The following is a 26,065-nucleotide window of genomic DNA, read 5'->3' as shown; positions in this document are numbered from 1 at the left end:
TTCCTAAACACAGAACTCTGGGTGCCAGGAGCTGAAGGCGGGAAGGGGCAGTTGTTCAATGGGGACGGAATTACAGATTTTCACGATGGAAAAAGGTATGGAAATTGATTCCGTAACAATGTGAATATACTTAACACTACTGAACTGTACACTTAAAAATAATTATGGTAGCAAATTTAGTGTTTTGTGTTTTTACCACAACAAAACAAAACAATCTGTTGATCATTGAATGGATCTTTTACCAACACGTAATCTGGCAATATCATGCATTATTCATACAGAGAATATTGTGTTCATTGAGTTCTGCTGATCTTCCAAATAGTGGGAACTCCACTCTTTAACTGAGAAAGAATGAAGGTGAAAAGGGCAGATTATATCTTAACATTATTATGGAAATTAATTTTGATCTCACAAGCCTCCTGAAGGGGCTTCAGCGAACCTAAAGGGTCCGCAGACTCCACTCTGGGAATCAGCACTCTGTGCCATCACAGGCTTTTGACTTCGTTTTTCTCTCTACCTTTAGCTTAAGGAAAACAAAACTGTAACTTTAGTCTAAGGTACTGCCTGAAGCAAATTAAGAAAAGACTGTTTTCTTCCTACATGGAACATAAATGAAAGTCAAATAATTTTTCAGACCAGGTTTCTTTGGGAATACTACAGTTAACTGTTAATTAAGTTAGGCGTGTGACGTACTGCTGGTCTGCACAGAGGCGTTTGGATTTTTTTTAAATTGCTCTTTGTTTCACAAAAGCAATCCATGTCTCATGCTGGAAACTGAGATGGCCCAGGACTTGAGAGAAAAACCCTTCAATCCCGTCACCAGAGATACGTGCGTATTTTTGGATATTTTGTTTGGTCAAGTCACTTTTTTATCAAAAACAAAAAACAAAAAAACTTCTGTTCTATGATTACAAAACAGCGGACTAACACAGGTCATGCAGCAAGACGCAGAACGTTTCAAATGAGCCGGGGTCTGGCCCTTGAAGGGTGAGAACCGAAACTCTGGGTCAGAAGAGAACGCACGAAAATGACTGCGTACAAATAACTGATATAAAGGTGTGGGTAATATTTTTTAAGTCCTGAAGGTATCACCAAGGACAAACTCGTTCTGCTCGCCGCATGGCAGGCAGGCCAATAAATCGGGAGACGAGGTGCTGGGGGGCAAGGAACAGTGACTTTAACAGAGGATGGCAGACTAACGTCTTGGAGAACCATCCTCCTCAAGTCAGAATACAGGGTCCTTGTATAATGAAAAAAGGGGGGAGGGGGTGTGGTTGGTTGGTGCAAACTTCTTGGTGCAGGAATCCTTTGTTCCTGCGCCAGGTCATGGTGCTCCTGTAAAACCGCCAACCAAACAAAGGCTACCCTCTATTCTGCAACTTGGTATCTTTATGTGAGTGCAGAAGTGTTAATATCCTTAAGGGTCAGAGCCCTGAGAAAAGGCTCTCCTGTTTACCAGACAGGCTGAAGGCAGCATTCCTTTACAAAAGGTGCAGAGCCGGCAAGCATAAACCCAGAAAAAGGGCCCAGTGGTTAAAACCAAGGCAACAGATCCAGCATGGAGTCAGGTCTGCTCTCCTCTGTGACAAAGGTTAAGACTCTTCAGTGTTGGTCTCTTGTGTGGGAAACGGACTGGTATCAAGACTGAGAGGAAAGAAGATGCGACTCGTGAGGAAGGATGAGGTGTTCAGTTGCACTTAAAATAGACAGAAATGTTTAAAATGCCCAAAATTTACTATTACACAATTAGTTACCTTTGGTAAAATTAAAGATTTAATTAAAAACAAGAGTCCTGTGAAAACTGAACTACATACACACAGGACGAAGACAGACAGCATTTGTTATTTAAAGGGAAGATTAAAAAATAACTTGCTGCTCTGGCAAAGAATTACTGTGCCGGGGAAGTGTGTTCCAAGAACACAACTGCAAACGCAAAGGGGCAGAAGAGGAGGGGTAAGCTGCTTCCTTTTGGAATTTGGTCCTAAACTTCTATCTTCCAAGTCTGGATTTGCTGAGGCTGTATTTGCAAACATATAGGCTTTTAAGAACAATTCCAGAAGCATAAACCAGTATTCAAGCAACAGTAGCATTAATAATAATAATAATAATAATGATAAATAATAATAATAATAATAAAAACATTTCAAAGTAAATACTCAGAAGAAAGTAACATTAAATCTTAAAAGTAAAAAATCTTATTCTTAAAATAGAATCAGCCATTATTACTTAACTGATACCTTATGCTTTAAGGAAACTAAGTTATGCAAAACTGATTTGTATGACATTTAAAAAGCCATTCATTTCCCACAAACCTTGTATAAACAAATCCTTAAAAACGTAGTATAATAAAGCTCACGTTTTGGTTGCTTAAACTTTGGCTGAAATAATTATGTTATAATACACGATGAAAGATATACTTCATATAGAGATTCTAAAATAAATGCATGGAATTTCTCTTAGCTATTATAATGCATTGAATATCTGAGCTAATGAGAAATAGTCTTACCCATCAGAGTCCAGAAAAATAGTGAGCACAATGTGGGAAATAATCACGTTAGAAATTATCAGATTGTAAACTTCTGGGGAACGATTTTGTCCATCTTTGTACTCCTCCTAGTTCCTTGAGCTGCAGTTTTAAAACACCTGCTGATCAGTTTTTGTGGGTTTAGGTGACAGATTTAAATGTGTATCAGAAGCGCTAGTGCTCCAATAAAAATAAAAATGCCAGTAATGCAAAAGCATAATCAAAAAGCATCCATTTCAACAGTCACTGTAGAAGCATATAGCGAAGAGAACTTACCAACTCTGTCAGGGAGGACTTCAAGCGCAGAGACTCTTTCATCCTTATTAAGTTCTAGTCCATAAACACAGTCAAATCCATCGTATTTTATAAGATACAAAGAAGGGTTTACAGGCACCTGGTCCAGAACGGTTCCTTTCCACTGGGTGACAGGGCCATTCCCCTCTTTCCACCCATGCTGAATCCTGCAGCCTACGATGTTCCTCCGGGGCTGGGAAACAGGTTTGCTCGGCCCCACACTGCTCCGATGTTTTCTGTATTCACACATATACACACGTAAGGTATCATCTCAAAAGCATGCACTCCTAGACCCAATACAACTACTGCTGGCGCGCATGCTCCCGCCACAGATGACCCCGTCCTGCGCTGGCTGAGGCCGCCGCGCTCTGGGCTTAGCGCGCTCCAGGGGCCACCTCCCAGTCCCATAGCCGGGTGGTGGGGGCGCATGGGGGGCCTTCTCTAGCAATAGGGGCTTTCCTGTGCACCCTAACTGTGGATAGGTAGGAAAAAACTAGGCAGTAGCAACTTAGGCTCTAAAATTAAGCAACATTTTTTCAGCTTTCTGAGTTTCCTTTAATTTGAATCAACTCACAATTATCCAAATTAACCCCAAAAAAGACAAGGACTGGCTACATCATTACACACGCACATGGCTCTATAAAATACGGATCCATTTCTCATCAAAAGAAATGGGTAACTGTGTGAGTTCACCCATTCTAATATGCACGTAATTCTGCCCCCACTGGCTTAAATAATAAGAATAAACTAGACATTTAACTTTTTCTTAACCTGGACTCCAGGTTGGCTTATACCCACACATTCATTATACCATCATTACTTCTTTAGAAACATATAATCTTAAACACTTAAATTTGCGATATGTATACTTAATGTAATTTTTACTGGAGCAACACCAAACTAGAATTCTTTCTCAATTACAAACAACTGAAAAACCTACACACAATGTTTACAAATAATACCCCTGGCCCTTGAAATCAGGAAAGCAAATCTTCGTTTCATGCAGAAACCCAAAGACGAAGGGCAAGACTTGGCTTGAGCGCGGGCTGAAGGCCAAAGCCACGCTGGCATGGGTCATGGACGCCGCTATACGCCAAGAAGGAAGAAACTTAGGAAGCAGACAAGAACCCACGCTCGCACGTCTGTGGACGGGAAGCTCTCACCTGGGGCACCCCGAGTAAAAGCGGGGCACCAACAGCACAAACACAGATAAAGTCACAAGAACAAAACAAGCCATTTACTGCAGGCTGTGATACTTACAACCACAAGTGCGTGTATTTTAAACAGACCAGCTCAGTAAACGTAGTGGATCTGCGAAACAGAGAAACAGGCTGCAAGAGGTTAAAGCTGCTCAGTGAGGCCTAGAGTCAGCTGGTAAAGCCCACTGCCTAAGCAGGACAGGGAACGTAACTTGGAGAACAGCCCAGAAGGAAAACCTCCCCAGCCAGACCGGAAGAGGGTCCATGAGGTTATACGAGGACTGTCAGACCAGAAAACTCCGGGTCTGCCCCAGCCCTTGAGGCTCTGCAAACACCCACCCAAACGGTCTTACAGGAGGGCAAAGCCTCGCACTGAGGACACGCGCTGAGAATGACACCATGAGCAGGGCGGGGCCACAGGTTCAGGAAGGATGAGGTTCAGGTGCTTACGGGGCAGGGCCCAAAGAGAGCAGACCTCAGAACGAATCACAGAGGAGCCCACGCAGAAAAGCTGTTACTGTTAAGCGCGCCACGGGAAGACAGGACGGCTTCGAGCCTGGCCGTCCTGGAACAGGCTCACTGTCCTCACGAGCTGGAGTCTCAGGAGAGTCTCGGGGTAGCACTGTGGGCAGTGGAGGCAGACCCCAAAAACATACCCAAGAGGTAGATGGAAACTATCACCTAACGCTACATACACAGCAGGGGCCGTGAGAGAGAGGCTTACACCAGAAAGAGAAGAGCCCAGACATGAGAGGACAGCAGCAGCAGCAGACAGCAGGGAGCAAGCAACTTCAAACCTCTCAGAAGTGAAGACTACACTAGAGGAACGTTTAAGAAACTGACCCTGTGGGGCATGTAAGGAAAACGGACGATGAAGCAAGGAGACAGATGGGGAAAGAGGAAATTCCAACTTCTGTGTAACAGAATAACCCAAAAATTAAAGTCAAAGGAACAGAAAGAATACTAAAATAATTCAGGAAAACCACACTGAAATAAAAGACTTAAAGGTACAATCGCACCCCTGGGAAAATGACCCAGAACTACTGACACTGAGACATTCTGGTGAAACAAACGGGCTTTAAAGAAAACAGCATCTCCTGGGCATCCAAGCGGAAGACCACACCACGCGGAAGCAGAAGAAAGTCAGTGTGACAGTGTCAGCGTGCCACCAGGCAACGGAGCGCCCACCGAGGTTCTCAGGGAAGAGGGTGTGAGCCGAGGGTCATCATCAGCCAAGAATTCTACCCTGACCTCCAAAAGAAAGGACACAGACGGAACTGCAAACATGTAAGAACTCGGGGGTACTGTTCTCACACGTGCTTTCTGAAGAAGGTGACAGTCAGCATCCACACCCACAGGTTCCACATCTTCCGACTGAACCGACCAACAGTGGATAGAAATATTTCAGAAAGTTCCAAAAAGCAAAATCTGAATTTGCGGCAGGCAGGCAACCACTTACGTATCATTTACACTGTATTTACAACTGTACATAGTAACTAGACTGTATTAGGTATTACGACTAATCTACAGATGCTTTAAAGCGTATGGGAGGATGCACTGGGGTGATGCACAAATGCTACGCCATTTTATAGAAGGGACTTGAGCATCCTCAGATTTTGGTCTTGGGGGGGGTCCTGGAACCAGCCCCCCTCAGATACCAAGGGATGACTGTACAGGATAATTTCAGATAATCAAGGAACACTTGTAGAAATTTCAGCACAGGACCGATAGTAAGAAATGAGGATTTCTTGGTGCAGAACAAACACGGGGACAAGAGAAATAGAACAGTGTGCATCTGCTATCTGCTCTGGCAACGGAGTTCTACCACCACTCTGAAAAGGGCAAGGAAAGAATACGTGAAGTACAAGAACTCACTGAACAAACAGTATTACTTGGAACCACCTTACATCAGACAGAAAGAGAAAGGGGAGAACAAGAGCTGAATTCCATCCTGTTCACAGCAAGGAACTAACTCCTAACAACAGAAAACAAGTAAATTAGAATCAATTAATTTAAAAAGACTGCAATGTAAAACTCAGTGGAGAGCAAAAAGACTGTCAACTTGAAAACTATTAATGATACTCAAATCCGAAAGGAAGTGAAGCTCACGACCGCTCCGTAACTCCTGAGAACATGCCCATTACGCTGACTGGCCTCTGTGTGGAACGACTGTGACGGTGGTTACGTTTCTCCTTCAGCATCTGGGAGTCTTCCCCAGCATTACGTTTTCCTTCAACCAGACAACTGCCCATCTTCCTTTGATCTTTACACAGAAGTCCCTGTGACTCACCCTGCGTACAGGACTAGGCGTTCTTCACAGCAAAGGCAGAGAGGTTGGTTCCCAAAACTCACTGAAGGGAGAATTCAGTCAGATGCACCACTTTGTGATTCACACAGACATTCCATCATCACTACCAAAACTATAAGCAAATACAGCATCTCACCAGCGTGGTGGTGAATTTTGATGCGCCAACCTGGCTGGGCCTCAGTGCTCGGGCAGCCAGTCAGACATCAGGTGTTTTCTGTGGTGGCATTTTCCTACGTGAAGTTAACATGTAAGTCAACGGTCTGCCCTCAGTGGTGCAGCTGGGCCTCATCCAACCAGCCGAAGGTGTCGGAGAACGCGCTCTCCTCCCAGCGAAAGGGAGCTCCACCTCCCTCTGTGCACACTCCACTGGTGCTGCTTCTCTGGAAACCACCGACTACAAACATAAGCGGTCCTAAATCTAGGTTCAGAGGCATGGCATTTTCCGCTGCCGTGATTCTCAACAAAACCAATATACACTTAGCCAAAACAGCAAACAAGGGCACCTGGCAGCCTCAGGGCAGCGGTTCTCCAGTTCAGTCACACCCCTCACACTCAGCAGTGGCATTCCCCTGTGACCAGCAGTCACTTCTGAAGGAGATGCGCAATGCTCCCTTTACTCACCACCTTTGAAAACTAGCAGTTTTCATCCTGGTCACCTCCAGCGGTAGCGCCCGAGGCTCTCCTTCCTCTTCTGAACTTTACAAGGGACTCAAACCTGTCCAGCAAGCATCCATTTTCAAAGTGGCTCCTGTATCCTTTAGTTCTAAGGAAACATGATCCTTCTTTTTTGCATGAATTTTAACTCCCTATTTTCTTTAAGGGAATTTTAATCATTAACTCTTGCTGCGGTAAATGATATGCCTGGTCTGTTGTAACATTCTGCTATGTGTTTGTTTGCAGTGCTTCGTTTTCTTCACCCCTTTCTTTTACTTAAACAGCTTGGATGAGTGAGGTTTCTTTGCATCAAACAAATCTTCTAATGGAAGCTATAGGTCTTATTTCTAGTCTTAGAGCAGTTACCCCTAGCTTTCTAAATATTCTACCTAAACTTACATTTTCCTATTAAAGTCTACAATTAATCAAAACCTATACTTTCTCTTCCCCAGCCCAAGCAAGGCTAAAAATAAACAAAAGTTCTTAGTAAAAGAAGAAAAACATTTTTAAAAACAAACACCTTAGCACACTGAGTAGCCCCTGCCTCCTTCCCGGCCACTTTTCATCACACTGATGAAATTTAAATTTAGTCTTTGCTCCAAATTGTTAGTTTTCATCTTGCTACTATCCTAAAAATAATTTTTTTCAGCAGTGCTTATTTAGAAGTAAGCAAGGAAGGATTTTTGTTGTTTTCTGCAACATTTTCATTTTTATTTTCCTCACGTGTATTTGGTCTTTCCAGATGTATCCTCTGGTGAGTCAGAGAGGGTTCATAAACGCAAACTCTAAATTCTGCAAGTCTCAGATTTTTAAAATTTTGTTTTCATCCTTGAACTGCCTAGCTATACTAGGCAGGCTCAGAACCTCTTCTCTCCTCAGTACTTTTATTAGAAAAGGTATTTTCACTGTCTTCTTTCTATCTTCCAGGGAAACATACCAGACGTCAGTCTGATCCTTGCTCCTGGAGGGCACCTGTCTTCCTCTTCATGTTGCTTTTAGAATGTTCTTTGTTCTTGGACTCTGAAATGTCACCAGGACTTGTGGCACGTGTTTCTAGCACTTGGTCAATCTAAAGAACGCTGCGTAAAATTATCTTCCATATTTATTCTTGATCATCTTCACCCTCCATCCCCTTTCTGAAGCTTAGGTCAGTGCAGCACCTCCAGATCCGCCCTCCATGACTCACCTCCCCTCTCATGCTGTCCATCCATCTCCAAGAGCTCCTCTGACCAATTTCTCTTGAATTAGGTAAAACACATAGGCTTGAATTTCAACCTATATATTGAATATCTTCTATAATATTTTTAATTTCCATAAACTGATATCTTTATCTTGTCTTGAATGGTCTTTCTTTTTAACGGACATGTCTTCTGGTATCTGAAGGTAATTTCTGCTTCCTTGCCTGATTCCTTATGAACCCCATGGGCTCAGCCTTGTCTTTGCTGAGTCTGCTGCCATCTGAGTGGCAGTTTCCTTCACGCTGGCTGGTCCTCGTTGGCTCTCCTGTTCTGTGTGTGACTTTCTTTGGTACTGTCAGTGTTCCTTGGGTGCTTGATGGTTCTTGGTGTCCATGTTTTAGATGCAAGAGAGGACTAAATGGTATCTGTAGCTGAAATTTATTTCTTCAGGCCAAGTCGGGGTCCCTGTCGTCTGAGCATTAAGCACAGGTTCTGATGAAGCAGCCAGGACCCAAGGAACTGCAGGGCAGCTGAGAGTAAGCGGCAACCTCAAGGCAGGGGAGGTGAGGCGAGCGCCTACTGACCAATGCAGCTGGTTTCTCACCTGGAACGATTCAGGTGTCCGCAGCCAGCCTCTGCCGTCTCCAACCTGGACAGACTCTAGGGGTCTAGTCTGAATATTCTTTTTCGACGTCTTCCTTTTCATCTAAAAGTGGATGAGCATTCCTCAGTTCAGCTTAGTTTTTATGTAAATCTATTCCCATCTGCTGTGTATCTTTTTTTTTTAAAAGATGTCTCTACTTAAGAATTGTTCTTTTTCCATTTGCTATGAGAGATGTCTCAGTGTTCTGGTTTGCTGACAGGATGATCTTTCTATATCAGTAACAAAAACTGCAAATTTAATGTAAATTATGGTGAGGTGTTATTTTCTGTCTGCTTACAGAATAAATACAATCCCCGTAGTGAATAGTTTGGCAATCCGTTGTCCCAGTGATCCCACGTCTAGGAATTTATCAGAAAAAAGCAACGGACATGCACAAAGCTACAGCTACAATGATGTTCTGAGCAGTGTTCATACCAAGGGAAACTGAAAATAAAAAAATGTTCAACAGGTCCCAATGATTCAATAATTAACAGTATATCTATATGATGAAATAACTATATAGCTATTAAAATCACAGAAAAAAGACATTTTAATAACAAATGTAGAAAATACGATGCAAAAAATTCTAAACACACAACTATCCATACAGATATGTACTAAAAGAATTTTAAAAATGTACACTGAATTATTAACAGCTGTAATCTCTGGATGATGGCACTAGAAATAATTAAGCTGTCTTCTTATGAATTTACCTGAGCTTTCAAGTTTCTATGACTTAAGTATTTTACTTTTATAGGCAGATAAAACACAATTTTTAATTACTCTTAAATTAATAAAATGGATGTCCTAATTCTATAAGAAATTACACATAAAAACAATTTATACATATTAGTGTTATCAATTACAAATTTTATTTCTGTTGTCTTTTTTTTGTTAAGGGTAATTCTACTTTTTAGAGCATCATTTCACTAGTTCTAAAATAATTAAATAAGATCTAACACAGAACCATTTCTGCTCAGTTTATTTAATAAACAACTTAATTTGACTGAAAGGTAGAGGCAACAGAGAATGAATGAATGAATGCCTCAAAGAATACTGAAAACAAGAACAGTGATCAGAGCAACATACTTCTTTAAAAACCATCAGTCAGGCTTTCTAATCACTCGGTCTTGTGTGCCCAAGCTGCTGGAATGGCCTGCAGCCAGGTTTACTTTTCAAAGTATTTTTAAACATTAAAATAAATTAAAATATTAAATATTACTATTGAGAGTATGGAAATACATAAGTTGTTGATAAACTGATTTAAGTTCTTCCAGCTCACATCTACTTGGAGGTTTAGAACTTTCCTAAATAACAAGTAACACACCGAGAGCATCTTCCCTTTCAGCAGAACTCTAGTAACTGCTGCAGCTGACGGAGCCAGGATTTGTTATATACCACCCTGCTCGTGTCTACTTAAAACTTCCCACACTGGAAGAGTTGAAAATTATATATCAAACAAATTCTTACATTTTAAATTCTAAGTACTAATTCAGTAAGATTAAAAAGTCAGTAAGAAGAACGTTAATCAAAATTAAAGTTTAGTTATAGGAGTTGATATAGTATCTGTAAAAGCAAGTAACAGGAACACGTCGGATTACTGGAAGGCATACAAAAAGAACATAAACACACTTTGGCCATCTCTAGACAGTTCAATCTAAGAGCAGCACAAATACAAATGTGGGATCAGAAATTTAAAGCAATTTTCAAAAATTTAAAATGAGCTCCTTGAATGTGGTGATTTTGCTTTATGCTCTCCCTGAATACATTATTTTTAACAGCCTCAATCTCTTGTATTTTCTTGGGAAAGAGTCAAAAACATCCTTAACTATCATTTACCAGGTAGTCAGTAAACAGACAGCAACACTGTGAACAAGCACCAAGACACTTCGCCCAACTCAGGACGTACGGACTCACAGCCAAGTGCACATGAAAGGCTGGGCTGCATCAAGATCCACACAGTTCAAGGATACAAGTCGAGAAACCAGACTTGAACATCTACAGTCGCTTTCCCCGCTCCTTATTCTCCAGAAGCTATAAATGGCTTTCCTTGCAGCTTCAAGGGAGAGTAAATGTGACTAACTACCCGGCACCCAACTGCCCTTCCTCGTTGTACTTGGGAGTACTAACTTCCCTACAATGAGTCAGTCGTCTGATGTGCTTTAAGATACCCGCTCTGATAAGGGTTTAGACCAGCGCTTCTCCAACTGTGGCATGCACAGAAATCACCAGGCGCGCTTCTGAAAAGAGATACCCTAAGTCCTGCGCCAGACTCTGGGTGCCATTCAGCAGGTCTGAAGAGGGACCAGACTTCTTAAACAAGCTCCCAGGTGCTGCCGACCCGGGCTCCACACCGCGGGTAGCAGAGCTGAGCCAGAACCACCATTGGTTTCTACCCACCCACGTTCCCAAAAAGGCAAACTGAGAGTGCACGAAACATCTCTGGACGTTGCTCAATACCTTAAGTAAGTTCCGAAAGTAGCATTTCAATTATTTTGTCATCAAGGAAAGAATTCCTGAGAACAAACTAGTAGTTCCCAGTAGGGAGAGAGGAGGCGCAGGGGCAGGAGATTAAGAGGCACAAATGACTGTATAAAATAAACCACAAAGATACACTGTGCAGCACAGGGAATGTCGCTAACATTTTATAATAATTATAAGGGGAATGCAATAAAAATCTTTAAAAATTGTGAATCACTATGTTGTACATTGAAAACTTACATAATATTGTAAATCAATCTATTTCAATTTAGAACAAGAATTTGTACTGAAAGACCTTTTATTTTTTATCTAGACTGTCTTAATGACAAACTGCCACTACTCCTCATCAGTGTAGAAGCACCATATTTTGACAGCCCGTTTTTAAAGGCACCATACTTAAGTTAAACTTTCAACTATGAACAGTAAAGGCCTGTCACACACTATGCAGTCTGGTGTATGAATTAATTACTGACACCGTTTCCTTGGTCCATTTAGGACTGTGATACAACAGCAGTTCCCTTACTCGGTGCTCCAGCAGATTTCAAAAGAATTTATTAAGTCAAAATAACGGTCTTTTTCGCAAGGTGTGTATCAGCAAGCAGAGAGGAAGAAACTGCCACTCTGGTCCCTGCTGCTTGGGAACAGTTCTGCAGCTGATGCGGTCAATCCCAGCTTAAACTGACAACGGAAAAACAGGATGGAGAAAGTCAAGTCTTCCATCCACATCACTATGGCTTCTTTCATCATTCTCTCTACACACTGCGCGCCCCGCAGAGACCAGGGGTGTCCACGGCAAACATCCAGACGCTTCAAGGCTCTTCCAGAGCGCTAGCCACTGCCACTGGTGAGAAGAGTAGAGGCACTGGCCAAGCGACTGCAAGGTCCCGAACACCTGACCAGTTTCAGGCTGTCAATACCGTGGTTCACTCAGATGCTTGCTCTAATTGTCATCTAGTCTGTGTGTTTATGACTGAAATGACACATTTTTCAGACATGAGACAACAAAACAGGCAGTTTAGGAAACATGATGTAGCAGTTAATACGGTTCTAGAATCGGACTGTCCTGTTTCTGAATCCTAGCTTAGTCACTTCTCAGACGCATGACCTCAGACAAAGTACTCAGCCTCCCTGTGCAGAGGGGTTCATGGTCCCGACTGGACAAGGATGCCAGGAATACTGACTGAGACCACACCAGGGACAAGAAAAGAAGTGAAGTGACCGTCTTGGTGAGTGACTAGTATTTGTGTTTTACAAAATGAGAAGGAAAACAGCCCTGGAAATACAATTCAGTGTTTAATCGTTCCTGATCCATTTTCTAAAAGAACGTTTAGTGGGAAATACCCAGCGAAGCCCAGTCACACCTTCCAGCGGTACCCTCGAGTGTAAATCTGTCCACGGAGGAAGAGCTGGATTTACATTTGAAAACTGAAACCAAAAATCACTACGGCTAAATTCACCTCAGATGCCCCCAAACACACTTCCCTTCAAGATGTACTCTGAGCGCACACGCATTTCCCAAACCGCCTGCTGGGAAGCCAGGAAAGGCTCGTCCACCAGCTTGTCCCAGAACGCGCCAGGGAGCCTGGCCACAGGAAGCACAGAAGTTCGCCCCTACTTTAAAAACAGGAACGAGACCCAGCCACGTTACCGGTTCTGAGTGTGCAGGCACTGCTCCAAGCGCTCCAGACCCAACTACCCGAGTCCCTGAGCACCTGTGGGGCAGGAGGGGCTGCTCTCGGGACGACGGCTCCAACAGCCCTTGTCTTCTGGGCGTTCCTGTGACTCCAGCAAGCAGAGGCTCCGCATGTGGAGTTATTCTTGCTCAGTCTCCACGTACCAACACGGGAAGCGAGAGGAGTCCGAGCACCTCACTCCCCGGAGAGCCACGTGGACGCCGGCGAGGAAGGGGGCCTCCAGCTCCGCCTCCCTATGCCCGCCTTCTGTAACCCTTCCTTTCGTAGAAAGGATCCTACACTGAAAACACTGAAACCTCACTGTTCTAGTCCAGTGCTGTGACTGGAGGCGTGAGTTAAACCGAGCACCAGGGAGACGAAGAAACCTGGTGAAGCCCTACAGCCTAGGGGCTGCCCGCCCCCCTCCACAGCCAGCCTCCCCCAGACACCTCTCCGCCGAACCCCCCAGAGACGACCTCGACAGCCAACATTTGTGAAACGCAGAGACTTCTGTCTCAGTTTTCTCCATCCCACCCACCTTCAAAGATGCACTGAGTTCAGAAAAACTAGAAAAATATGATTGGTAACTTTTCATTTCAACTTCTCCCCTTTGCTCTGCTCAAGACGGCTACTGCTCTTCAAGCGAGCCAAGCACACCTCCTATTAAAGCACGGGACCCAGTTCCCGCGTCATGGGACACACAGGATGAGAAATCCCTTTACAGCGGGTGCACATAAGAACTCCAAAAACTGAACAGGTAGGTGTTTATTTCTTGTGCTTCAGGGAAAAAAGAAGAATGGTTCTGATACTACAAAGTTAGTGTGTAATTTGCTTTTATTCCCCACTGTATTTAAGTTTTTTCATTACCTTCTATTCGTGCCCAAAGATGGTTTACCAGTTATGGTAATAGTATGTTAATGAGCGGAGGCATATTACGTAAATTACCAGGTCACTGGGCATGGCAGAACTGTGAAGCTGATGGGCCAATGAATGAATCTGAGCAGCACTTTATCAAACCTCAGGGACACAAGAGCACATCTGCATTATCCTCACGTTTTTACTTTCCAAGTGATTTTTTAAAAACTGAGTATCACAAATATTTACATTTTAAGTATCCAAGTATTCACTTCAGTGGAGGCATGTTTGGTTTAGTCACCAACAATTACTGACGAGCACGCTTATGCATCCTGGCTTTCCACAACAGCCCAGAGGGCTCTCTCTCTGACCACTACAGGGCGGTGACAAGAGGCACAAGCCTTTCAAGATGAGTGATTTGGAGTAACTGCTACGATGAGGGCCACAGGGGGTGCCGGGGTCAAGGAAGGTCTCTTCCACGTTTAACAATCTGTGATCAAAGCTCGTCATCAGAACTGGCTTGTTCGAGAGGTTTCCATGGTGCGGTAGCTGCCACCAGCACTGGCGGGTACTTGGAAGATCTATTAAACGTAACACAGTGGGCACTGCGTTTAAGGTAGCATCTCAGTTTTCTTTTTGGACATAACGCTATACACAAAACAAGATTTCAAGGAGGAAGAAGGCTGCTCCTGTACTCTAGCACCTATAGAATTTAGGACTTATAACACTGTTACTTAAAATTATCTTTCAACATACATAAGCTTTCTCTAAATTACAAGCTCCTCATTCATTTGAAAATCTTATAAAGAAGTGAGTGTCCCTGGCAGTCTGCTAGTCAGGCCCCCAAGCAGGAGCTATGGTTTCTGTCCAAAAGGAACTCCTGGCCCAAGAGTGGATCCAAGACCTGGAGAGGAACCTGCATGCCGAGAGCAAGCAGCCCTTCCCGGGAGAGCGGCAGGAGGCGCTCACCACACACCAGCCCCCCTACCACACCTGCGCGTCCATCTGCCTACGTCCCATAAAGCTGGAGGGGAAACCAAGGACCAGAGGCTTTTAAAAGCTGAAGGACAGACACAGGCACACTTAGCAGAGGCCGGGGAGAAGGAGACGGACAGGGATCAAGTCACACACCACTCTCAGTGCGCAGTCAGGCTGCATGTACGTGAGGCCAGCTGCCCCCTCGTGGGGCGAGAGGGCCTCCCACGGAAGGCCTCGTGTCCCACATAACCCAAGGCCACAACCTGCTGTCTGACCAAGGCCCGTTTCAGAGCTGCTTACTTGTGGGATGTCCGTTTCTTCATCATGCTTGCAGACACACCAGCATGGCCTGAAAAAGAGGGGAGTACAAGTCAATGAAAACTGGATTAAAAAGTAGTTCAAGTTCAGAAAAACGTTAACTTGTGAAAAACTGCTATATAAATCATGAAATTAAAACAAAAAAACCAAACCCACACACAGCCAACACGTCAGAAAACCACGTGTTTACTTAACTGCTAGAAAGGAGACACCAGGCGCTCTGGGAAGAGCAAGCAGCTCACCTCCCCACACCAGCCCCAGAGCAAACTCAGAGTCGCGTGGACAGAAACTACAACAATGAGCGCGACAATCCTCGCGCCAAAGCACTGAGAGGTACAGCACTTGTCTCCGGCTGCAGGCGATCAGGACACAGGACAAAAGGTATCAACAATCCGGACCCAGAAATCAGAAATCAGGACAACAGCAGCTCCGGGCTGCGGGACCCGGGAGCAGAAAGCCCCTGCAGGGGCCCTGAACCACCCGAGTGCGACCCAAGGACAACCTGTGGACGGCAGTACACGGAGAAGCCAGAAACACTGTGGTTCTGCTACACAGAGAGTCAGACTGGCGCTGGGGAGGGTGAGGTAACTGGGAGTCATGGAACTGAGTGCTGGAAAGGAAGACCTCAGAGGGGCTCCAAACACCTGGAAGGGGTGGGCTGGCAGGTCCTACGTCTCTGGCAGGATACTAAACTGCAAAGGCAAGACAGTTCAAAGTCCATCTAGCTACCTCCTTGAACATATGGGGCAATCAGTAAAGACCATAAAAAGATGACCCCCTAGCAAGGAGGCTGAAGTAGCCCTGAGTGTAAAAGCTGCTACAGACCCATCCTGGCACCTGCTTGCCAAAACAAACTCCAATATTCACTAAGACGCTCCACACCACATCCCAAATGTCCAGTGCCCCAACTAAAATGAGGAGACCTACGGAAAAGCAGCAGACCAAGTGGGTTATCCAAAGTGATGTAATTACAGGCAAAAATGTCAAAACCACCGTAACGAATACACTCAAATACTTAAAAGAAGACAAAAACACTCAAAACAGGAAAATGAAAGGGAAAAAAAAGAAAGAAAGAAAACTGGTGAAGAATACATGATCCAAGATGGAAAAATAAAAAGGCGCTGGGCATGATTAACAGCAGATCAGACCCCACAGATTGAAAGGTCAGTAAACGTGGGACATTACAAAACAACATATCCAAAATGGAACACACAGGAAAAACCTGGGGTAACGGCCAGCCTCAGCGACCTGCGGGACACCTATCAACCGGCCTAACATAAAGAAAATGGACTCCACGAAAGAGAGGACAGGGGGTGAAGAAAGAAAAAGGTCTGACAAAAATTACGGCAGGAAGTTTTCCAGATCTGACAAGTACACAGACACAGAGCCAGTAACCTCACAGGAGCCAAAGATACAAAACAAAGGAAAAGATCACGCCAAGGCATACTCCAAATTTCTGAAAACCAGTGACAAAGAAAGCATTTTTTAAGCAGGCAAAGAATAGAAGACACATCAAAGTTAGAAAACAAAGAAAACACTGGCTCTAGATTGACTGTCAGAAAGGATGTAAGCCAGGCGAGCTGGTCAAGACGGTCGAGTGGCAGGACCACAAGCTCGCCTCTCCTCGCGACGGCAACAGAACCACAAGTCACTGCTAAACGATCATCAGGAAAAAACCACTAGAACCTAGAGAAAAAGCCCTTCTTCAACTGGGAACAGAGCCTCCGCAGGACGGCAGAAGGGATGTGCTCACGATGTATTCGGGACCCAGGCCCCCGGGCGGGCGACCCTCACGCTAGAAGAACAATGAAGTGGCAGAGGACCCCCACAGGGGGGAGAGCTGTGAGCCCCACGCGAGGCTCCCCAGCCCGGGGTCCCGGCACTGGGAGGAGGAAGAGACCCCAGAACATCTGGTTCTGAAGGCCAGTGGGGCTTAACTCCAGGAGCCCACAGACGGCGGAAACAGAGACTTCATCCTCTTGGGAAGCACAGCACACACGGAATCCAGGTCCAAGGGCAGAGGCAGTGGCTTCAAAGGAGCCTAGGCCAGACCTGCCTGCTGGTTTCAGAGCCTGCCCCTGGGGAGGGAGGGGGCGGCTCCTTACCTCCCTGTGGCTCACCCTAGGGACATAAAAGCTGGTGGATGTTCGGGAGTGTTCATCTACATGAGCTTTCCTGGAGGCTGGCATCTTGCTTGGATCATCAGCACCAAGAGCTAGCCCCACCCAGCAGCCTGTAGGCTTAAGTGCTGGGAAACCTCAGGCCAAACAACATACTGGGTAGGATCTCTGCCTCACCCAACAGCAAAGTTCACAGCTGCCTCTGGGCACGCCCCAGCCACCAGAGGGCCAGGACCAAGCTCCACCCAGCAGTGGGCAGGCACCTGCTCCTCCTGCCAGGAAACCTGCAAAAGCCTCTAGTCCAGCCTCATCCACCAGGGGGCAGATACCAGAAAACAACAATCCGAAAGCCTGTGGAAGGAATCAGCAAACGCAGGCCAGATTCTGCCATGGGCTAGCTGGGCCCTGGCCCTTAGGTGACAAAAGAGGAGTGCACTGCTGGGACTAACAGGACGTCTCCCACAGAAGGCTACCTCTCCAAGTTTGAGAAACATAACTAAGCCACACAAAACTACATATAAAAAACTAGACAACATGAGATTGCAAAGGATTATCTTCCAGGCCAAGGCACAAGATATAATCCCAGAAGAAGAAATAAGTGATGAGGAGATAGGCAGTTTATCTGAGAAAGAGTTTAGAGCAATGATGACGAAGATGTTCAGAGAACTCGAGGAGTACAGACGCACAGAGCAAAGTTTCTAGCAGAGAGTTAGGAAATATAAAAAACGCCCAGAGGTGAAGAATACCTTTACTGAAATGTATGACACACTAGAGAGAGCCAAGAATGGACTAAACGAGGCAGGAGAACGGATCAGTGAGCTGGAAGACAGATTAGCGGAAATCACTACAGCAGACCAGAGAAAAGAAGAAAAGAATGAAACGAAATGACGACAGTTTAAGAGCACTCTGGGACATGAACGCACTAATACACTATAGGGGTCCCAGAAAGAGAAGACAAAAAGGACCTGAGAAAAGTTCTGGAGAGACAATAACTGGAAAACTTCCCCAACTCGGGAAAGGAACAGTCACCCAAGTCCAGGAAGCACAGAGAGCTCCACCCAGGATCAGCCCAAAGAGGGACACACCGAGGCTCACAGCCATCAAACTGACAGAAACTAAGAACATGGAGAAAATACTAAAATCAGCAAGAGAAAAGCAACAAACAGCATGTAAGGGAGCTCCCATACGGCTATCAGCTGATTTTTCAGCAGAAACTCTGCAGGCCAGAAGGGAGCGGCTCGGTACACACAGTGATCAAAGGGAAGAACCTGCAGCCCAGAACCCTCCGCCCAGCAGGGCTCTCGTTCAGACCTGAGGGAGACACCAACGCTTCACAGATAAACAAAAGCTACAAGACCTCAGCACCACCAAGCCAGCTTTACAACAGACGCTAAAGGAACCTCTCTAGTCACCAAACCAGAAGAAAAGAGAACAGAAAGAGGCAAAAGCAAAAAACAAAACAAACAAACAAAACAAGACCTACAAAAGAGTGCTTTGGCAGTTCGGGGTCTTTTATGGTTCCATGTAAATTTTGGAATTGTTGGTTCTAGTTCTGTGAAGAATGTTGTGAGTACCTTGGCAGGGGCTGCATTGGATCTGTAGATGCTTTGGGTAGTGCGGCCATTTTGATAATGTTGATTCTTCCAATCCAAGGGCACAAGATATCTTTCCATTTCTTTGTATCATCTTCAATTTTCTTCATCAGTTCTTTACAGTTTTCAGAGTATAGGTTAATCTCCTTGGTTAAGTTTATTTCTAGGTATTTTGCTGTTTTTGAACAATGGAAATGTTTATGCCAGTTATAAAATTCTGGTTTTTGAAGTGGGGGAAAAAAAGTGAATGAAGAGCCACAAATGGCAAAACATCCTTGTTTCTTATGGGTGAGCTGTATTCCATTACATATGTATGCTGCATCTTCTGTATCCATTCATCTATTGATATGCACTTGGGATGCTTCCATATCTGGACAATTATAAGCAATGTTGCTGTTAATAGGGGGGGTGTATGTATCTTTTTGAATTAATTCTTATTTTGTGGTTGGCTTTATTCCTTTGATAACTATGTAAATTTAAAAAGCTAAAGCTCTAAATGTTCTTAGAAACAATGAACAGTACATACACGTAAATTTAAAAAAGTATGTGCAGCATATTGTGTATATGTATTTACATACAATATATTGTATATGTGCAGTCAAACTGTAACAATTCTACCTCATAAAACTGAAAAATGAAAAAGAAAAGAGAAAAAGAAAAAGAAAATTGAAACCATACCAAGCATCTCTTCTGACCGCAATGCTATGAGGTTATAAATCAACTACAAGAAAAAAACTGCAGAAACTGCAAACACGTGGAGGCTAAACAATAGGCTACTAAAGGACCAGTGGATCACGGAAGAAATCAAAAAATACCTTGAGACAAGTGAAAATGAACACACGACACGAAACCTCTGGGACGCAGCAAAAGCAGTTCTAAGAGGGAAGTGCATAGCGACACAAGACTATCTTGGAAACAGAAAATCTAAAATAAACCACCTAATCTTACACCTAAAGCAGCTAGAGAAAGAAGAACAAACAAAACACAAAGTAGAAGAAAAGAAATCATAAAGATCACGGCAGAAATAAATGAAAGAGGCTAAAAAAACAAAAAAATCAATGAAACGAAAAGCTGATTCTTTTGAAAAGATAAACAAAATTGATAAACCTTTAGTCAGAATCATCAAGAAACAGAGGGCCCAAATTAATAAAATCATAAATGAAAAAGAAGTCACAACCGACACCACAGAAATACAAGGGGCCGTAAGAGGCTACTATGAGCAACTATACGCCAACAAAAAGGACAAACTAGAAGAAATGGACAATTTCTTAGAAAGTTACAATCTGCCAAGACTGAATTGGGAAGAAACAATAGAAAATATGAATATACCAACTGCTAGTACTGAAATTGAATCAGTAATTTAAAAACTCCCAACAAACAGAAGTCCAGAACCAGATGGCTTCACAGGCGAGTTCTACCAAACATTTAGAGAAGAGTTAACGCCTATCCTTCCAAAACTATTCCAAAAAATTGCAGAGGAAGGAACATTTCCAAACTCATTCTATGAGGTCACCATCACCCTGATACCAAAACCAGAAAAGGATATCACAAAAAAAGAGAAAATTACAGGCCAGTATCACTTATGAATATAGATGCAAAAATCCTCAAGAAAATACTAGCAAATCAACTCCAACAATCCATTAAAAGGATCATACAAATCACCAAGTGCGATTTATCCCAAAACTGGAAGGAATTTTCAGTATCTGCAAACTAATGTAATATATACCACATTAACAAATTGAAGAATAAAAACTATATGATTATCTCAATAGATGCAGAAAAAGCTTTTGATAAAACACAACATCCATTTATGATAAAAACTCTCCAGAAAGTGGGCCCAGACGGAACACACCTCAACATAATAAAGGCCATATATGACAAACCCACAGCTAACATCATACTTAATGGAGAATAGCTGAAAGCATTTCCTCTAAGATCAGGAACAAGACAAGGATGCCCTCTCTTGCCACTTTTATTCAACAGAATTTTGGAAGTCCTAGCCATAGCCATCAGAGAAGAAAAAGAAACAAAGGGAATCCAAATCAGGAACGACCGAGAAAAACTGTCACTGTTCATAGATAAAACGGATACTATCCATAGTAAACCCTAGAGAAATAACCAGAAAACCACTAGAGCTCATCAATGAATTTGGTAAAGTTGCAGGATACAAAACTAATATACAGAAATGAGTTGCATTTCTATACACTAACAATAGCAGAAAAAGAAAATAAGGAAACAATACCATTTATCATCACACCAAAAAGAATAAAATACCTAGAAATAAAAGTACCCAAGGAGGCAAAGGACCTATACTCCGAAAGTATACGACACTGATGAAAGAAATTGAAAATGACATAAACAGATGGAAAAGATATAGTGTTCTTAGATTGAAAGAATCAGTATCGTTAAAATGGCCATATTACTCGAGGCAATAAACAAATTCAATGCAATCCCTATCAAGTTACCGATGACCTTTTTCACAGAGCTGGAACAAAAAAAATGTTAAAATTTGTATGGAAACATAAAAGACTACCAATAGACTCAAAACAGTCTTGAAAAAGGAGAACAAAGCTGGGGGAATAACACTCCCTGACTTCACACTATACTATAAAACTGAAGTAATCAAAATAGTATGGTACTGACACACACACAGACATGGATCAATGGGAAAGGAAAGGAAGTCCAGAAATAAACCTGCACACTCATGGTCAATTAACCTATGACAAAGGAGGCAAGAACACACAATGGAGAAAAGACAGTGTCTTCAACAAGTGGTGCTGGGAAGAAGGGACAGCTGCCTGTAAACACTAAAATTAGACGATTATCCAACACCATATACAAAAATAAACTCAAAATGGACTAAAGACCTAAATATAAGACCACATACTATAAAACTCCTGGAGGAAAACATAGGCAGAACAGTCCTGATATAAACCACAGCAGTATTTTTTTGAGGCAGCTCCTAGAGTAATGGAAATAAAAGCAAAAAATTAACAAATGGGATCTAATTAAACTTAAAAGCTTTTGCATAGCTAAGGATATCATCAACAAAATGAAGACAACCTACAGAATGGGAGAAAATATTTGCAAATAATGCTACCAACAAGGGACTAATTTCCAAAATATACAACAGCTCATACAGCTTAATATCAAAAAAACAAACAAATCAAAAAATGGACAAAAGACCTAAACAGACATTTCTTTAAAGAAGACATCCAGATGGCCAGCAAGCATGTGAAAAGATGCTCAATATCACTAATTGTTAGAGAATCAAAGTACAATGAGGCACCACCTCACACCCGTCAGAATGACCATCATTAACAAGCCCACAAACGATAAACACTGGAGAGGGTGTGGACAGAAAGGATCCCTCCTACACTGCTGGTGGGAATACAAACTGATGCAGCCACTACAGAGGACAGCATGGAGATTCCTCAAAAAACTAAACACAGACTTACCGTATGATTCAGCAATCGCACTCCTGGGCATTTATCCAGAGGAAAATATAATTCAAAAAGACACATGTACCCCAGTGTTCACAGCAGCAGTATTTATAACAGCAAAGACACAGAAACAACCCAAATGTCCACTGACAGATGATTGGATAAGGAAAATGTGATATGTATACACACAATGGACTATTATTCAGCCATAAAAAAAAAGAATAAAATAATGCCATTTGTAGCAACATGGATGGACCCAGAGACTGTCATTCTGAGTCAGAGAGAGAAAGAAATATGATTATCACATATATGTGGAATCTAAAAGAAAAAAAAAAGGATACAAATGAACTTAGCTACAAAACAAACTCATAGACATAGAGAACAAACTTATGGTTACCAGGGGATAAAGAGGGTGGGAAGGAATAAATTGGGAATTCGAAACTTGCACCTCTTGGGGAGTGGTGGATATGTTAGTTATCTTGATTATGCTGGTGGTTTCATCGGTATATACATTTATCAAAACTCATCAAGTTGTTCCTCTCAAATATATGTAGTGTATTATACAGGAATCACACAATGAAGGTGTTAAAAAAAAAAAAAAAGAAACAACGTAAGGCAGAAAACAGCGGAATAAATGTTTAACCTGCTGCTGAAAAGAACAAAAACCAAACAAAACCCTACCAGTGAATTTAGAACACTATACCGAGCAAAAATACCTTTAGATAATTACATTAACCCTAAATAGTTCTTGTATCTATTAAGAGACCACATAAAAATGTAAGAGGTAATTATTAACACCAGACAAATTCAGTACAAAGTTATCAAAGATCAAAAAGGACATTACAAAATGATAAAAGGTCAATTAATCAAGAAGCCGTAACAATCTAAAATGTGTATGAACCTAATTCTAGAATACTGAAATACATATGGCAAAACTGACAGAACTGACAAGAAAAATTGACACGCTCATAATAACATTGAGATATGAACTCTTCTCTCCCAGGAGTTGATATAACAAGTGGGTTGGAATATCAGAAAGGATATAAAAGATCTGAACATCACAAACAGCCAAGTACATTTAGTTGAGACAGTGTTTATGGAACACTAATCCAATCATGACAAAATATACATCTTTTCCAAGTTCACATGGGACGTTAACCCAGAGACACCATATGCTACTCATAATACAAATTCTCAATACACTTAAAATAACTTGAAATCATACCAAGTATGTTTTCTGACTAAATCAGAATTAAACTAGAAATAACAAAATATTTGGAAACATCCCAGTATTTGAAAATTAACAGTCTTCTAAAAATCTATGGTTTAAACACAAAATCATAATGAAAATTCAACTATTTTGAATAAAATATAAATGAAAACACAATCACTCAATATCTGCGGAATGCTGAAAAATACTTACTATATGAATCAAAATTCACTCTAAGTATAGCCAGAATATAAACAAAACAAAGGACTTTTTACCATGAACTCAGAACAGTGGTGCTCCCCTGGGTGGAGGAGAACTGGGTTACCTGCAAAGTGCTCTCTCCTTGTCCTTACATTAAGATGTGCATTTTTTAAAAAACAAATTTCTGTACCTATGCTATATTTACAATTCTAAAAAGTTAAATGAAAAAGGAGATACATGGTCAATTGGTCTATGCAAGATTGTCCACTGTAGATCACAGATTAAAAACAGCAAGACATGGCCTTGACTAAGAGCCATTCTCCTCCAGTGTCACCCAGCATGTCTGCATACACTGAACTCAGTAGGCAGCTGCTCACAGATAATGATAAAGACACAGACTGGACGGAGAAAAATCTATCTGAAGCACCCCTGGAACATCCCTAGGCTTACAGTGGATGCGGATATTAAAAATGCAAAAGCAGATGTGAAAACAGAGGGTCCAATCAAGATCTACTGGAACTATACACCAAGTGTCAGGATCCCTTCCGCACTAAACAGACAAGGAAAGGGCAGCTGACTTTCGCATTTGGTGTACTCTCAGCCTAACACTCATGCCCCTGTCCCTGAATCCTAGACAAGATTTATCAGGCCCCACATATTGCCACACTCCCCACAAAGCTGACTTTCCCATTTAGATGAGTACCATGGCAGAAACAATCTTTTCTGGCCACTCAAGAACAGGTAAGCCATTCGCAATTAATCCACAGTTCTTAAGTACTTCTTAAGTATGAATGGACAATGATCAATAAATAGTCACGTAAGGAAAACAACAACCAAACCCTCAGTGGTATGAGAAAGACAGAAACAAGCAGTGCTATTTATGAAATGAACCAAGAGCTACAAAGATTAAATCAAAGAACTGGTATCCTCAGGGAAACGGAAGATATCACAGTCATAAAATGGGAACAAGAGCACCTGAAAATTAAAATAAACGTAGAGAGAGAACTTCCTATTTCCAGGGAAGCATGTTAGGAGCCTGGAAGTCATCACTCTGTCCTAATAAGAGCTGAAAAAGCTGAAAAATCAACAACTCAGACTGGTGAGAGACGGCAAGTGACCAGGCAAACCACTGCCCCAAAAGTGGAGAACAGACGTGCAGATACAGTGACTCACAGCTCAGGGCAACAGAACCCTCTGTGGGAGCCAGCACACGGGCAGGAAGACCTAAAAGGTAACTGATCAATGTTAGAGGATCGGGTGTGGACAAGTGTGAGAGGGGACCCAGTCATGGGGTGGGGGTCTCCATGTTTCTGGAAGTTCTACCTATCAGGTTCTCATGTGAAAATCAGAGAACTCCCTCTTGCCTCCAACAAGGGAAATACACCGAAGTATTCTGTTCCTAACAAGGCCTGCCCTCAAGAAAAACTCCTGTATCAGGGCCTAACTGGCCTGCAGGAAGGGACAGACCCAACTCCATCCAGCTCTCTCTAGCTGTCCCCTTATGTGACAGGAATTTCAAAGCTCAGCCCCCTAACCACCCGGCACCACATAAGGGGTGAGGGACCCCGAGGAGCACGTGTGAAGGTTACAGCTAAGTGGCAGAGACTCACTAAGCCTGAGACCTAATCACAGAAGTACTCAGTGTACCAGCCCTCCCACACCACCCCACCACGCCACTGAGGGGTTATCAGCCAGAGTTCCTTCTACCCAGGATACCAAGTCTGCCTTTCAGCATACCCTGTCTGGCTTTCGTGAGGAAATGTCAAGGCATATTAAAAAGCAAACACCACAGTTTGAAGAGACAGAGCAAGTATCAGAACCAGACTCGGATACGGCAGTGATACTGAGCTGTCAGCATGCCAAGGGCCCTGCGTCGCTGAACTGCACTGACTCCAGGCTGTCAGCTCATTTAGACCCGCAGTTCTCTCTCCCTCCTCTGCTTGTCTGAGCTGTATTCTACTCACCAGGAATGCACCCAAGCCAAATAACTTTCCTATCAATTTTTACCCTTGCTTTCATCTGATATGAAGGCTGGAAGCATGTCTTTTGCTGACGCATGGTTAATGGTCATGAGATTATGGAGGGGGCAGGTGGAGAGAACATGGGGAGGGGGGGACCCTGGTCCCGTTGATGCAGACATGCTTCTCCCTTAGTAGTCAGACTCTATTTTTAGCTTTGGTCCCTTTAAGTCCCCCTGTACCCTTTTCAGCAGTATGGAGTGCCGCTGTGAATGCCTCTGGATAGTTGTCTGGCTGATCCTGCCTGGATGTAAGTCACCTACAGTCAATTTCATAATTGCACTTTATGCCCGCTTCACATTTTGGTCTCAAAGTTCCTTCTAAGTACAGAGGATATTATTCAGTATGTCCACCTTCCAACAGGCTCTAGTGAAAA

General features: G+C 43.0%; 1 protein-coding gene across 2 annotated transcripts in view; it reads right to left on the bottom strand.

Moving 5' to 3' along the window:
* SPIN1 (spindlin 1) overlaps positions 1 to 26,065 on the bottom strand; it is a 66,658-nt gene that overhangs the window by 10,310 nt on the left and 30,283 nt on the right. For both annotated transcript variants that reach the window (XM_031442297.2, XM_031442299.2), the window contains 2 exons: positions 15,088 to 15,136; positions 2,801 to 3,054 (listed from right to left, as the gene is read on the bottom strand). In XM_031442297.2, the coding sequence (XP_031298157.1) occupies positions 2,801 to 3,054; positions 15,088 to 15,136 (303 nt within the window). The remainder of the gene's footprint in view (positions 1 to 2,800; positions 3,055 to 15,087; positions 15,137 to 26,065) is intronic.

Source organism: Camelus dromedarius, chromosome 36 (genome assembly GCF_036321535.1).
Source record: "Camelus dromedarius isolate mCamDro1 chromosome 36, mCamDro1.pat, whole genome shotgun sequence".
NCBI lineage: Eukaryota > Metazoa > Chordata > Mammalia > Artiodactyla > Camelidae > Camelus > Camelus dromedarius.
Note: the sequence above shows the minus strand (reverse complement) of the source record. Positions and strands in the feature narration are given on the sequence as shown.